The sequence below is a fragment of the Tachypleus tridentatus genome, chromosome 7 (genome assembly GCF_004210375.1).
Source record: "Tachypleus tridentatus isolate NWPU-2018 chromosome 7, ASM421037v1, whole genome shotgun sequence".
Classification (NCBI taxonomy): Eukaryota; Metazoa; Arthropoda; class Merostomata; order Xiphosura; family Limulidae; genus Tachypleus; species Tachypleus tridentatus.
In genome coordinates, this window is record NC_134831.1 from 108,252,317 (window position 1) to 108,267,610 (window position 15,294).

The 15,294-nt window shown below is 31.4% G+C and overlaps 1 protein-coding gene and 1 long non-coding RNA gene across 7 annotated transcripts in view; both read right to left on the reverse strand.

Moving 5' to 3' along the window:
• LOC143256360 (uncharacterized) overlaps positions 1-15,294 on the reverse strand; it is a 188,796-nt gene that overhangs the window by 110,563 nt on the left and 62,939 nt on the right. For 2 of the 6 annotated variants that reach the window (XR_013031314.1, XM_076513529.1), the window contains one exon: positions 12,684-13,431. The exons of 3 other annotated variants lie outside the window; for them this stretch is intronic. Coding sequence is in view for 1 of the 3 variants with exons in the window: in XM_076513529.1 (XP_076369644.1) it covers positions 13,208-13,431 (224 nt within the window). In the remaining 2 variants the exon portion in view is untranslated. Of the gene's footprint in view, positions 1-12,683; positions 13,432-14,190; positions 14,435-15,294 lie in introns of those variants that run through there. One more of the 6 variants, XR_013031315.1, reaches the window with a different exon arrangement.
• On the reverse strand, positions 273-11,970 carry LOC143256361 (uncharacterized). Its single transcript, XR_013031316.1, has 2 exons — positions 7,969-11,970; positions 273-1,686 (listed from the first exon to the last, which is right to left on the reverse strand). It is a non-coding gene; the product is annotated as an uncharacterized LOC143256361 (long non-coding RNA).

Sequence of the window (15,294 nt, forward strand, 5' to 3'; positions counted from 1 at the left end):
TAAAGAGAGAAAAATATATATACAAAATAAAGTGTGGCATGATACATACACAGTATTCAACCTAAAAATAGTACATAGCAGTATTAGGGTGAGGACTTAATGGGCATATATTCTGTCACTTTCCTTGGAATTTGTTATAACTAAATAAGGCCATCCATAAATGTGGTACTAGGACCACATTAATGACTCTTTCTTGTTCTGTAGGTAAAATGAACTTCAAGAAGCCTGATGCCAGCAAGTGTAAACTTTCAATCATGTCACATGAGAGGTTAACACAAACACTTTAATATTCAAAATTATCTGGAAACAACAGAGAGAGATAAAAATCAATACGCAATTAAAAACACCATATGTCCTAAGTTTAACTTCTGCTTTATTCAAAATGCTTAAAAACAAATATTTTACTTTATGTTTAAACAAAGGAACAAAATAAAATACATTTCAGGTAATACTAAAGATAATACACAGTAATGGAAAAAGTAAGAATTTATAAAATTAAATGTAAATGTGTAAATATAATTTAAATGATTGTTTAGCAGAACATAATGGACGTTTAAGAAATGAAAGAACTGAAGACTAAGCCACAGTGGAAGATGTACAAAAATACAATACAAGAAAAACAGTAATATTGGATGATCAATCAAAGGCTATTAAATGCAGTAATATTCACAAATGCTGGTAAATAATAATGTTTAAAAAGGATTTTGAATTATTCATAACATGAAGATCTGATAAATGTCTACTTAAGAATGTGGCTGGACTTCCTCTGAGATTTATGGAGAAATGTAAACATACACATGTATTTGAGAATAAATAAATATGACACTTATATCTTATAATTCCCACCTGAAGATGACATGGCAAACATTCAAACATATAGAGTTTATATTTTAGAAATGTTTTTCATTGTCTATCAATATTAACATTGTATGTTGTTTATTTATTAATATCATACACCAGTGCCAAGATAACATACATATTCAAAACTGAGAATAATAATCTCTCTACAGTTTTCTGATGTCCTACATCAGTAGTTAACTGGTACACATCCATCTTGGGCACAAATAATCTTAACAGTTTTCTGATGTCCTACATCAGTAGTTAACTGGTACACATCCATCTTGGACACAAATAATCTCTCAACAGTTTTCTGATGTCCTACATTAGCAGTTAACTGGTACACATCCATCTTGGACACAAATAATCTCTCAACAGTTTTCTGATGTCCTACATTAGCAGTTAACTGGTACACATCCATCTTGGACACAAATAATCTCTTAACAGTTTTCTATAGTTCTACAAAGGAAACCAAGTCAATCATATTCCTATTTAACATGAATAGCCTGTGAGCAGCTTTCAGTTGTCTCGGGATAGAATCTCAGCCAAACATACTACATTTACTGGAACATATTAACTCTTGACAACAGTAATATCTTAATAGTTTTCTGTTGTCACAGGTAGGAAAGTAACTGGGACATACTCATCTTCTACAAGAGAGACGTAAGTGAATGGGGATTTGTTTTTTCCACTTGAATCTCATGTGGCATCGTGGACACTGGTGAACTTTTTCTCCATGAGTTGTGAGATGTTGTGTTAGGTACCTTTTAAAGTGAAACCCTTTCCTACACAAAGGACAGATAAATTTTGGCTCTGATTCTCTGAGACCTGGTGTGTATGGAGTTCTCACTGGAGAAGAAGGAACAATGAAAGGTCAGTTCAAAGTAAGCTCAAAAGATTTGATATTCTGTCATCTACATCTTCTATACCATGACATACACTTAGAATAACTAATATAACATGATTACACTTTTATGTAAAACTACAATTATAACTTTTAATGAATGTTCTTATCTAGACTACATATAAAGCAAATTTAACCAAACTTATCTACACCACCAGGTTTTTTATTGTTTCCTACAGCCCAGCTGCTCAGGTAACAACAACTATATAAATATTTTAAACCAATATCTCTTGCTTTTCACAGATTTTACTTCATGATTGTTTAATATACTATATGTTAGTTTCACATTATAGCAAACTATTTTTTCTTCTCTTTCCACATTACTTTTACCTAAACTAAAAACTTAATAACAGCCAACTAGATACCAACGTTAAAGTATTGTAAAGGTAAATGTGTAACCCAACCAGATTCACAAATTGTGTTTTAACTGTAACTGTGTATTCAACTGTAGATGAAGTTAATGAAAACTGTTCAATTAACTAAACATGAGAAGTAATATTTTAAAGCTATTTATGTAACACAGTTTTAAAGTAAAACCACTGCAAAAGCAACAAAAGTAAATACAATTTGAACCTCTTTCAAATGGGATGGAATATTATAACTATCACCAGCATGATGACTCAGGTTTTTATGTCAACATTTATTAAAATCATCATGTATTTCATTCTTAGAAATTCAAAAGTTATGAAACACATCAGAAAAGTACCTCTACATGCACTCGGTAACTAGAACACAGACCTAGTAGTTAAAAGTATCTCTACATGCACTCGGTAACTAGAACATAGACCTGGTAAATAAGAGTATCTTTACATGCACTGAATAACTAGAACATAGACCTGGTAAATAAGAGTATCTCTACATGCACTCAGTAACTAGAACATAGACCTAGTAAATAAGAGTATCTCTAGATGCACTCAGTAACTAGAACATAGACCTGGTAAATAAGAGTATCTCTACATGCACTCAGTAACTAGAACATAGACCTGGTAAATAGGAGTAGCTCTACATGCACTCGGTAACTAGAACATAGACCTAGTAAATAAGAGTAACTCTACATGCACTCAGGTAACTAGAACATAGACCTAGTATATAAGAGTATCTCTACATGCACTCAGTAACTAGAACATAGACCTGGTAAATAAGAGTATCTCTACATGCACTCGGTAACTAGAACATAGACCTGGTAAATAAGAGTATCTCTAAATGCACTCGGTAACTAGAACATAGACCTGGTAAATAGGAGTAGCTCTACATGCACTCGGTAACTAGAACATAGACCTGGTAAATAGGAGTAGCTCTACATGCACTCGGTAACTAGAACATAGACCCAGTAAATAAGAGTATCTCTACATGCACTCCATAACCAGAACAGAGACCTGGTAAATAAGAGTATCTCTACATGCACTCAGTAACTAGAACATAGACCTGGTAAATAAGAGTATCTCTACATGCACTCAGTAACTAGAACATAGACCTGGTAAATAAGAGTATCTCTACATGCACTCAGTAACTAGAACATAGACCTGGTAAATAAGAGTATCTCTACATGCACTCAGTAACTAGAACATAGACCTGGTAAATAAGAGTATCTCTACATGCACTCAGTAACTAGAACATAGACCTGGTAAATAAGAGTATCTTTACATGTATTCAGTAACTAGAACATAGACCTGGTAAATAAGAGTATCTCTACATGCACTCAGTAACTAGAACATAGACCTGGTAAATAGGGAGTAGCTCTACATGCACTCGGTAACTAGAACATAGACCTGGTAAATAAGAGTAACTCTACATGCACTCGGTAACTAGAACATAGACCTGGTATATAAGAGTATCTCTACATGCACTCAGTAACTAGAACATAGACCTGGTAAATAAGAGTATCTCTACATGCACTCAGTAACTAGAACATAGACCTGGTAAATAAGAGTATCTCTAAATGCACTCAGTAACTAGAACATAGACCTAGTAAATAAGAGTATCTCTACATGCACTCCATAACCAGAACAGAGACCTGGTAAATAAGAGTATCTCTACATGCACTCAGTAACTAGAACATAGACCTGGTAAATAAGAGTATCTCTACATGCACTCGGTAACTAGAACATAGACCTGGTAAATAAGAGTATCTCTAAATGCACTCAGTAACTAGAACATAGACCTGGTAAATAGGAGTAGCTCTACATGCACTCAGTAACTAGAACATAGACCTGGTAAATAAGAGTATCTCTAAATGCACTCAGTAACTAGAACATAGACCTGGTAAATAGGAGTAGCTCTACATGCACTCGGTAACTAGAACATAGACCTGGTAAATAAGAGTATCTCTACATGCACTCGGTAACTAGAACATAGACCTGGTAAATAAGAGTATCTCTACATGCACTCACTAACTAGAACATAGACCTGGTAAATAAGAGTATCTCTAAATGCACTCAGTTAGACAGTAACTAGAACATAGACCTGGTAAATAAGAGTATCTCTACATGCACTCGGTAACTAGAACATAGACCTGGTAAATAAGAGTATCTCTACATGCACTCACTAACTAGAACATAGACCTGGTAAATAAGAGTAGCTCTACATGCACTCGGTAACTAGAACATAGACCTGGTAAATAAAAGTATCTCTACATGCACTCCATAACCAGAACAGAGACCTGGTAAATAAGAGTATCTCTACATGCACTCGGTAACTAGAACAGAGACCTGGTAAATAGGAGTAGCTCTACATGCACTCGGTAACTAGAACATAGACCTGGTAAATAAGAGTATCTCTACATGCACTCAGTAACTAGAACATAGACCTGGTAAATAGGAGTAGCTCTACATGCACTCAGTAACTAGAACATAGACCTGGTAAATAAGAGTATCTCTACATGCACTCACTAACTAGAACATAGACCTGGTAAATAAGAGTAGCTCTACATGCACTCGGTAACTAGAACATAGACCTGGTAAATAAAAGTATCTCTACATGCACTCCATAACCAGAACAGAGACCTGGTAAATAAGAGTATCTGTAAATGCACTCGGTAACTAGAACATAGACCTGGTAAATAGGAGTAGCTCTACATGCACTCGGTAACTAGAACATAGACCTGGTAAATAAGAGTATCTCTACATGCACTCCATAACCAGAACAGAGACCTGGTAAATAGGAGTAGCTCTACATGCACTCGGTAACTAGAACATAGACCTGGTAAATAAGAGTATCTCTAAATGCACTCGGTAACTAGAACATAGACCTGGTAAATAGGAGTAGCTCTACATGCACTCGGTAACTAGAACATAGACCTGGTAAATAAGAGTATCTCTACATGCACTCGGTAACTAGAACATAGACCTGGTAAATAAGAGTATCTCTACATGCACTCACTAACTAGAACATAGACCTGGTAAATAAGAGTATCTCTAAATGCACTCGGTAACTAGAACATAGACCTAGTATATAAGAGTATCTCTACATGCACTCAGTAACTAGAACATAGACCTGGTAAATAAGAGTATCTCTACATGCACTCAGTAACTAGAACATAGACCTAGTATATAAGAGTATCTCTACATGCACTCCATAACCAGAACAGAGACCTGGTAAATAAGAGTATCTCTACATGCACTCAGTAACTAGAACATAGACCTGGTATATAAGAGTATCTCTACATGCACTCAGTAACTAGAACATAGACCTGGTAAATAAGAGTATCTCTACATGCACTCCATAACCAGAACATAGACCTGGTAAATAAGAGTATCTCTACATGCACTCCATAACCAGAACATAGACCTAGTATATAAGAGTATCTCTACATGCACTCAGTAACTAGAACATAGACCTAGTATATAAGAGTATCTCTACATGCACTCAGTAACTAGAACATAGACCTGGTAAATATGAGTATCTCTACATGCACTCAGTAACTAGAACATAGACCTGGTAAATAAGAGTATCTCTACATGCACTCGGTAACTAGAACATAGACCTGGTAAATAAGAGTATCTCTAAATGCACTCGGTAACTAGAACATAGACCTGGTAAATAGGAGTAGCTCTACATGCACTCGGTAACTAGAACATAGACCTAGTATATAAGAGTATCTCTACATGCACTCGGTAACTAGAACATAGACCTGGTAAATAAGAGTATCTCTACATGCACTCCATAACCAGAACAGAGACCTGGTAAATAAGAGTATCTCTACATGCACTCGGTAACTAGAACATAGACCTGGTAAATAAGAGTATCTCTAAATGCACTCGGTAACTAGAACATAGACCTGGTAAATAGGAGTAGCTCTACATGCACTCGGTAACTAGAACATAGACCTGGTAAATAAGAGTATCTCTAAATGCACTCGGTAACTAGAACATAGACCTGGTAAATAGGAGTAGCTCTACATGCACTCGGTAACTAGAACATAGACCTGGTAAATAAGAGTATCTCTACATGCACTCGGTAACTAGAACATAGACCTGGTAAATAAGAGTATCTCTACATGCACTCACTAACTAGAACATAGACCTGGTAAATAGGAGTAGCTCTACATGCACTCGGTAACTAGAACATAGACCTGGTAAATAAGAGTATCTCTACATGCACTCGGTAACTAGAACATAGACCTGGTAAATAAGAGTATCTCTAAATGCACTCGGTAACTAGAACATAGACATGGTAAATAAGAGTATCTTTACATGTATTCAGTAACTAGAACATAGACCTGGTAAATAGGAGTATCTCTACATGCACTCGGTAACTAGAACATAGACCTAGTATATAAGAGTATCTCTACATGCACTCACTAACTAGAACATAGACCTGGTAAATAAGAGTATCTCTACATGCATTTGGTAACTAGAACAAAGACCAAGTAAATAAGAGTGTCTCTACATGCACTCAGTAACTAGAACATAGATCTAGTAAATAAGAGTAACTCTATATGCACTCGGTAACTAGAACATAGACCTAGTAAATAAGAGTATCTCTACATGCACTCAGTAACTAGAACATAGACCTAGTATATAAGAGTATCTCTCCATGCACTCAGTAACTAGAACATAGACCTAGTATATAAGAGTATCTCTACATGCACTCAGTAACTAGAACATAGACCTAGTAATTTGATCTCTTGTTTCTTGAGTATTTGGTCATTTAGATGTACTAAAAAACCATATATTAGTACCAATCTTCAAATGCACTATGGTGCTTCCAGCTGTAAAGCAACTTTTTAACTGGATATAAGAAATGTTACTTTTAAAATGTTAAACGTTTTTTAAAAACTACCACAGAGTAACAACAAATACAAACATTCTGCATCTGAAAAATTTAATAAAGCTGAAACACACTTGAAGTACAGAAATAGTGGAATTCAGCTTTTATCTCCTCAATGTAATGACTTAAATAACAACGCACAATAGAGGGCCACCAACAGGTGGGGCATCATGGAGGACCCTCAACAAACAGATTACGGGTTGTTACCCTCGCAACAAACTAATGAAAATGTCATTTATTATCATCAACCTCCTTGATACCTACAGGACACAGATGGGCTTATGAATTATTTATGGTCTCCTATCCCAGAGCACCTGAAGCCTACTTATGTAAGGATTCCAACTCAGAAAGGTTGAAAGCAATAAAAGGTAGCAGATCATGACATCTCACATAAGGCAGTACAAGGTGATATTTCATGACATATTACAAAGTACTACAGAGTAGCAGATCATGACATTTCACATAAGGCAGTACAAGGTGATATTTCATGACATATTACAAAGTAATACAGAGTAGCAGATCATGACATCTCACATAAGGCAGTACAAGGTGATATTTCATGACATATTACAAAGTACTACAGAGTAGCAGATAATGACACCTCACATAAAGCAGCACAAGGTGATATTTCATGACATATTACAAAGTACTACAGAGTAGCAGATCATGACATTTCACATAAGGCAGTACAAGGTGATATTTCATGACATATTACAAAGTACTACAGAGTAGCAGATCATGACATCTCACATAAGGCAGTACAAGGTGATATTTCATGACATATTACAAAGTACTACAGAGTAGCAGATAATGACACCTCACATAAAGCAGCACAAGGGAGTTATGACATCTTGCATATCTCATACTGAATTATACTCTGCTTGAACTTTCATCTAGCTCTCTAAGAAGGAAGAGATAAATACACTTAGTCACATTTAAAAATGTTTTACTATATAAACCTTCATTTGGTCTCTTGATACCAACAGGAGTTATCTTTAGTTGTTCTCTTGATGCCAAGGAGTTATCTTCAGTTGGTTTCTTCATACCAACAAGTTATCTTTAGTTGCACTTTTCTACATTTCTTGTACTGACACACACCCAATTAATCCCAGATTCATCAGTTTCTGATCTTTGAAGTATACTTTATGAGTAAATGGGTATCTAGACTGAGTATAAAGATATCATATACCTTCTTGCAGGATAAATTGTTTACAAAGAATGAAGTAGAAAGCAAATGATCTGAGGTTATCCTTAAAACAATCGCCACCTATTTTTAAAAATGAATCACCAGATTTTCTTAACTACTCAGTACAACATTTATCACAATGTGACTAACAAAGGACTGCTACATATTAAAAAATCATAGATATTTTGATAAATCTCATTTTCAATAAATGTTTACAATTAATAAATCTCTATGACATATATCAAATCTTACATTTAATAAAAAAAACAAAAATACTGTACACTTTATAAACCTATAAATACAATAAAGATAAACCTACCATGCATCGACACATTCTTGTAATAGCCTCACAATACAATAGGTAAATCTATCATAAATTATTATACTGGCCTAATAATACAACAGATAAATCTATTGTATATTATCATACTGGCCTAACAAATACAATAGATAAATCTAACATACATTATCAAACTGGCCAAACAATACAACACATAAATCAATCATACATTACCATTGCACCATAACAATATAACATAAAACTATCATACATTCTTCTATTGGCCTAACAATACAACAGATAAATCTATCATACATTCTTCTACTGGCCTAACAATACAACAGATAAATCTGTCATACATTCTTCTACTGGCCTAACAATACAACAGATAAATCTATCATACATTCTTCTACTGGCCTGACAATACAACAGATAAATCTGTCATACATTCTTCTACTGGGCTAACAATACAACAGATAAATCTGTCATACATTCTTCTACTGGCCTAACAATACAACAGATAAATCTATCATACATTCTTCTACTGGCCTGACAATACAACATATAAATCTATCATACATTCTTCTACTGGCCTAACAATACAACAGATAAATCTGTCATACATTCTTCTACTGGCCTAACAATACAACAGATAAATCTATCATACATTCTTCTACTGGCCTGACAATACAACAGATAAATCTGTCATACATTCTTCTACTGGCCTAACAATACAACAGATTAATCTATCATACATTCTTCTACTGGCCTGACAATACAACATATAAATCTGTCATACATTCTTCTACTGGCCTAACAATACAACAGATAAATATATCATATATTATTCTACTAGCCTAACAATACAACATAAATCTGTCATAGAATTCTTCTGCTGGCCTAACAATACAACATATAAATCTGTCATAAATTCTTCTACTGGCCTAACAATACAACATATAAATCTATCATACATTCTTCTACTAGCCTAACAATACAACAGATAAATCTATCATACATTCTTCTACTAACCTAACAATACAACAGATAAATCTATCATACATTCTTCTACTAACCTAACAATACAACAGATAAATATATCATACATTATTCTACTGGCCTAACAATACAACAGATAAATCTATCATACATTATTGTACTAGCCTAACAATATAACACATAAATCTATCATACATTATTGTACTAGCCTAACAATATAACACATAAATCTATCATTGACTCTTCTATCAGCCTAACTATACAAGACAAATATTCCATATATATATTCCATTTAATTCTTTTTAGTGTTAAGAAAAGTTAGGTGCTATTAACAAGTTCGTCAAGCCTATTTCTAAAATGTTATTAGTCATTAAATATTTAAGTAGGCCAAGCACATATATCATATTCAGTAGTCATTTATAATATGGTAATTTTTGAACAAATTGAAACAAGTGCTTCTTTTGGATATGTTTTATTGTTTTAGTGACACCACATATTGAGGAAAGAACACACAACAATAATCACAGATTTGTATTTAATATGCAGCCTACATTAGCATAAAAGAAACAAAACATTGTTTTATGAAAAGAACTTCTGTGCAGGGGCAGTAAAACAATAAAATATTTGCTGAAGTGTTAATGAGATGGCAAACAAATATAATTTCAATTTCTAATTACACACTCAAGCAATATAACCAAAGATTTTTGTTTGTAATTGAGATTCCATACTTTAACAAATGAACAAAATTAAAAAATATTTATAGAAATGCAGAAAAATTAAATAAAGAATATGAAGTAAGAATGGGAGCAGAGAAATAAAGCAACAAGGTAGGAATGGGTAGGATAGCATTACAATCCCTGATGGCTTCTGACACAGTGAAACCTGTAATTAGGTGTGAAAGCTGTGATCATTCTTACTTCATGTGCATTTTGTTAATGTTTCCACTAAACATAAGGTGTGTATACTTGATATTGTCTGTTGTAAACCTTGTTTTAGCAACCAACTACAGATACGTGTATCTAATCAAATTATGTGACCTTAACAAAGTGTATGACATTGTGGGAGGTGTCTGATGTTAAAAGTGAGACAAGAGACTCCAAGAGTCATACTTGATATACATAACTATCTGACTGGTAACAAGTGGGCCCAAAGTACAGTATCAAAGCTACTGACCTTTGAAATTCTTAAATTCTTTGATAAAATACAAACAATTAGCAACTGATAAAACTCAATTCAAGTTTATAATTTCATCATAGTTCAGAGTAAAGTATGAAATAGATAGTGATAGAACATTATCTGTGGCCACTTTGCACCAAGTAAACAGAACACTAAGTATTATAATAATGTTAGTCCACCAATTCCTTCCTTGTTCTCTTAACTGATACACTTCTCTTGTGGCTTTCTTTTTTTTTTTAAAGTGACAGGAACTCTAGGCCTAACCTCCTCATAGCTTTTCTTGGATACCTTCTGACATTTGTGGCTTCTGCTAATATCTTTGCTATAGTTGTCTTCCATTTAGCCAAAATGACAGCCTTTTTTTTTTGTGAATTAATGGCTAAGTCTTGTATTGCATGTTCAGTGTTTCTAACCTTTTATCTATTCTTGTAGTAATGCCGAGAGAAAGACATCCATGGGTATAAACATAAGCTTTTCTCATTTTCTGTTATTTTGTTTCCTTGAAATTACACTGTTTCAAATACAACTTTGGATGTCAATTGTCACACTTAGTTTGAAAAGAACAAACAAGTCAAAAGATGGCAATTACATCAGACTATTCTTGTCCAGTTACTCTACTGAAAAACAAAACCCTGTCAACAGATGAGGCAAAATACTTGAGAGCCTCATGTTTTTTGGACTAATTTTTAGCATATTTATCTACTGGCATACCTTCCAATGCAGAAAGAGATCTCTTATTGAAAAAAAATCACAAGAAAACAATGATATCAAACTAGAAAATTTATATTAGTTACTACATCACAAAACATTCATATGTTTTATTTCTAAGTATCACAAACATTTGTAGAAAATATAACAGAAAGGTGATAAGTCTCCTTAAATAATGTCTAAATATATGCATTAATAGTAAACATTACATCATTAACTAAATACACACATTAATAACAAACATTACATCGTTAACTAAATATACACATCAATAAAAAACATTACATCGTTAACTAAATATACATGTTAATAACAAACACAAACATTACATCAACTAAATATTCACACCAATAACAAACATAAACATTAAATTAACTAAATATATACATTAATAACAAATACAAACATTAAATCAACTAAATATATACATTAATAACAAATACAAACATTAAATCATTAACTAAATATATACATTAATAACAAATACAAACATTAAATCATTAACTAAATATACACATTAATAACAAACATTACATCATTAACTAAATATTCACATTAATAAACAAACATTACATTAACTAAATATTCACATTAATAAACAAACATTACATCATTAACTAAATATACATGTTAATAACAAACAAACATTACATCGTTAACTAAATATACATGTTAATAACAAACAAACATTACATCATTAACTAAATATTCATGTTAATAACAAACAAACATTACATTTAACTAAATATTCATATTAACAACAAAACAAACATTACATCATTAACTAAATATACATGTTAATAACAAACAAACATTACATCGTTAACTAAATATACATGTTAATAACAAACAAACATTACATCATTAACTAAATATTCACACCAATAACAAACACAAACATTAAATTAACTAAATATATACATTAATAACAAATACAAACATTAAATCATTAACTAAATATACACATTAATAACAAACATTACATCATTAACTAAATATTCACATTAATAAACAAACATTACATTAACTAAATATTCATATTAATAACAAACATTACATCATTAACTAAATATACATGTTAATAACAAACAAACATTACATTGTTAACTAAATATACATGTTAATAACAAACAAACATTACATCATTAACTAAATATTCACACCAATAACAAACACAAACATTAAATTAACTAAATATATACATTAATAACAAATACAAACATTAAATCATTAACTATTCACATTAATAACAACCATAAACATTACATCATGAACTAAATATATACATCAATATTATAAAACCTAATTAAGAGTACAATACTAAATAAGAATATCAACTGTTTATTTATTGTTCACATGGAGATAAAAAACAACACATATTATGATCTTACAGAATAAATTAAAACAGTGTCAAAAAATGTAAAAGCTTTTAGCGTCTACTCAAAGTGAAACAAAGGTAAATGTTTGTTAAAAATAACAAACACAAACATTACATCATTAACTAAGAACTGATTCAGCAGGTAGAAAATGAAGTTTTATAATAAACATGGTAAAATAAAAACACAATTAAAACATTCAATCACCACCATTAAAACCTCAAATGACATTTTGTTGTTAAGTTGTCACAAGTTAACATTTTGAGGATTAAAAGCTGATGTTGGAATTAGAAATAATTCTGAAACATCAGTAATGTATGATATTTTTAGTAGTACAAAGTTTTTAAGATTTCCTGCACACATAATAAATGTTAACATTAATTTACAAAATGCTGAGGTTAAATGTCCAACATAAACAGTTTTGTACCAAGAGGAAAATAAAAGTACTCAATAAATTTGCTGGTAAATTTAAGTTATTCAGAATGGGATAAACGTAAATGTTTTATTCTCTGATGGCGCCACCTAAAGCTTTTCCCACACAATTTACAGGAATATTGATTGATATTTGTGTGCAAGTTCAAATGTTGTTTCAGAAGAGATTTGTCTTTGAATACTTTAGGGCAGATTGGACAACCCAGTCCTGACTGGTAAACTTGAAGTCTTGAATAAAATTCTGATCTTTGTCTGCCAATACACCCTAGAAGACAAAGGAAACATTATTAACTTTCTCAACAAATAAACTGCAATAACAGAATCTTAATCAGCTTACAATTTTATGTAATTTAACCCTTTTAACCCATAATCTTTTGTGCATTCTTCCAGAATTATTGTCATGATATCCTAATACTTATCACCATACCTTACAAAATTTCTGGTCTGTTTATAAAAGATAAATAATAACATAAATCCAATGAATAAATCATGATTTTGGGGTAAATGCTGAGACATATGCTCCAGTTTAAGGATTTAACAACTTCAAGACCTTTCAAGATTGACTTATTACTTTACAAATGAATTACAGAATATATTATCAAGTTAAAATGCTAAAACATTTTATCACAGTATCTAAAATGTGTGAATATTAACAAACTAATTTTTTAAGTACTTCTACACCTATTCTAATCAGAATTCATATTTTCACATAACCTAAACTCAGGTTAAAGTCAATTCCAGTTAAAAATTATATTTTTGTGAAGTTAATATGATTTTCTCCATCCATCTATCAAAAACTGCTACTCTTAATTTCAAGTGAACAATAAATATAGTTTAAAAAATAATATATACCAAACACAACAAACAAGACAGTGAAAACAATGAAGTCAGTTTTCTAGTAGTTCTTGATTTATTAATGATAAATCAATAATAAAATTAAATTTTATTTAATCATAACCACAATTCAAACAAGTAATTTATGTTTCTTTGAAATTTTAGTTTTAAAAAAAGTTGAACTAATTACATCAAATTAAAAGAAATGAACACTAATATTTATCATGATTTTGTCCTCCAAGAAAACCAAACTTGATTGGCTGATCTTCCTCCGACGAAACTGAAGATCAAACTGATCTTACTCCAACAAAACTTTAGTTGATTAGTTCATATAACTCCAACAAAACTGTAGTTGATTAGTTGATGTAACTCCAATAAAACTGTAGTTAATTAGTTATTACTCCAACAAAATTGTAGTTGATTAGTTGATCTCACTGCAATAAAACTGTAGTTGATTAGATGATCTCACTCTAATAAAATTGTAGTAAGTTGATATTACTCCAACAAAACTGTAGTTGAGTAGTTGATATTACTCCAACAAAACTGAACTTGATTAGTTGATCTTACTCGAATAAAATACAACTTGCTAAACCAAACAAATAAAGTAGTTTACTTCTAAAAAAATTTAACAGAACCTGCATATCTTGTCCAATTGTAAAGTGTAAATTTAAATAAAAAACTTTGTAAAAGGTTACCTTAAGCTGTGTATTCTAATATATTATGTATTAATATATTTTTATTGTAATATATTGTGTATTATAATATATTATGTATTAATATATTTTTATTGTGATATATTGTGTATTATAATATATTATGTATTAATATATTTTATTGTAATATATTGTGTATTATAATATATTGTGTATTGTAATATATTATGTATTGTAATATATTGTGTATTATATTAAAATATTCTAAACAGCAAAAATGTTCTAAAACCTTTCCAATAGTTTTTACTCAAACTGTAAACATTTAATTTTTGATTCCAAAAACACTGAACACAGCTTTGGTATTTACATGACAACTGTTCAAAAACAAAACAATAGACAGTTTTCTCAACAAATAAACAGGGAATATGTTTTAGAACAACATTATGCACAAGTAAAATATTTCACAACTCTCTAGTTTGTCTAAACAAACAACACTAGACCTAACAACATTTGTGGTAAACATTAAACAGCTGATGATATGTTACAACTCTCCAGTTTGTCTAAACAAACAATACTAGACCTAACAACATTTGTGGTAAACATTAAACAGCTGATGATATGTTACAACTCTCTAGTTTGTC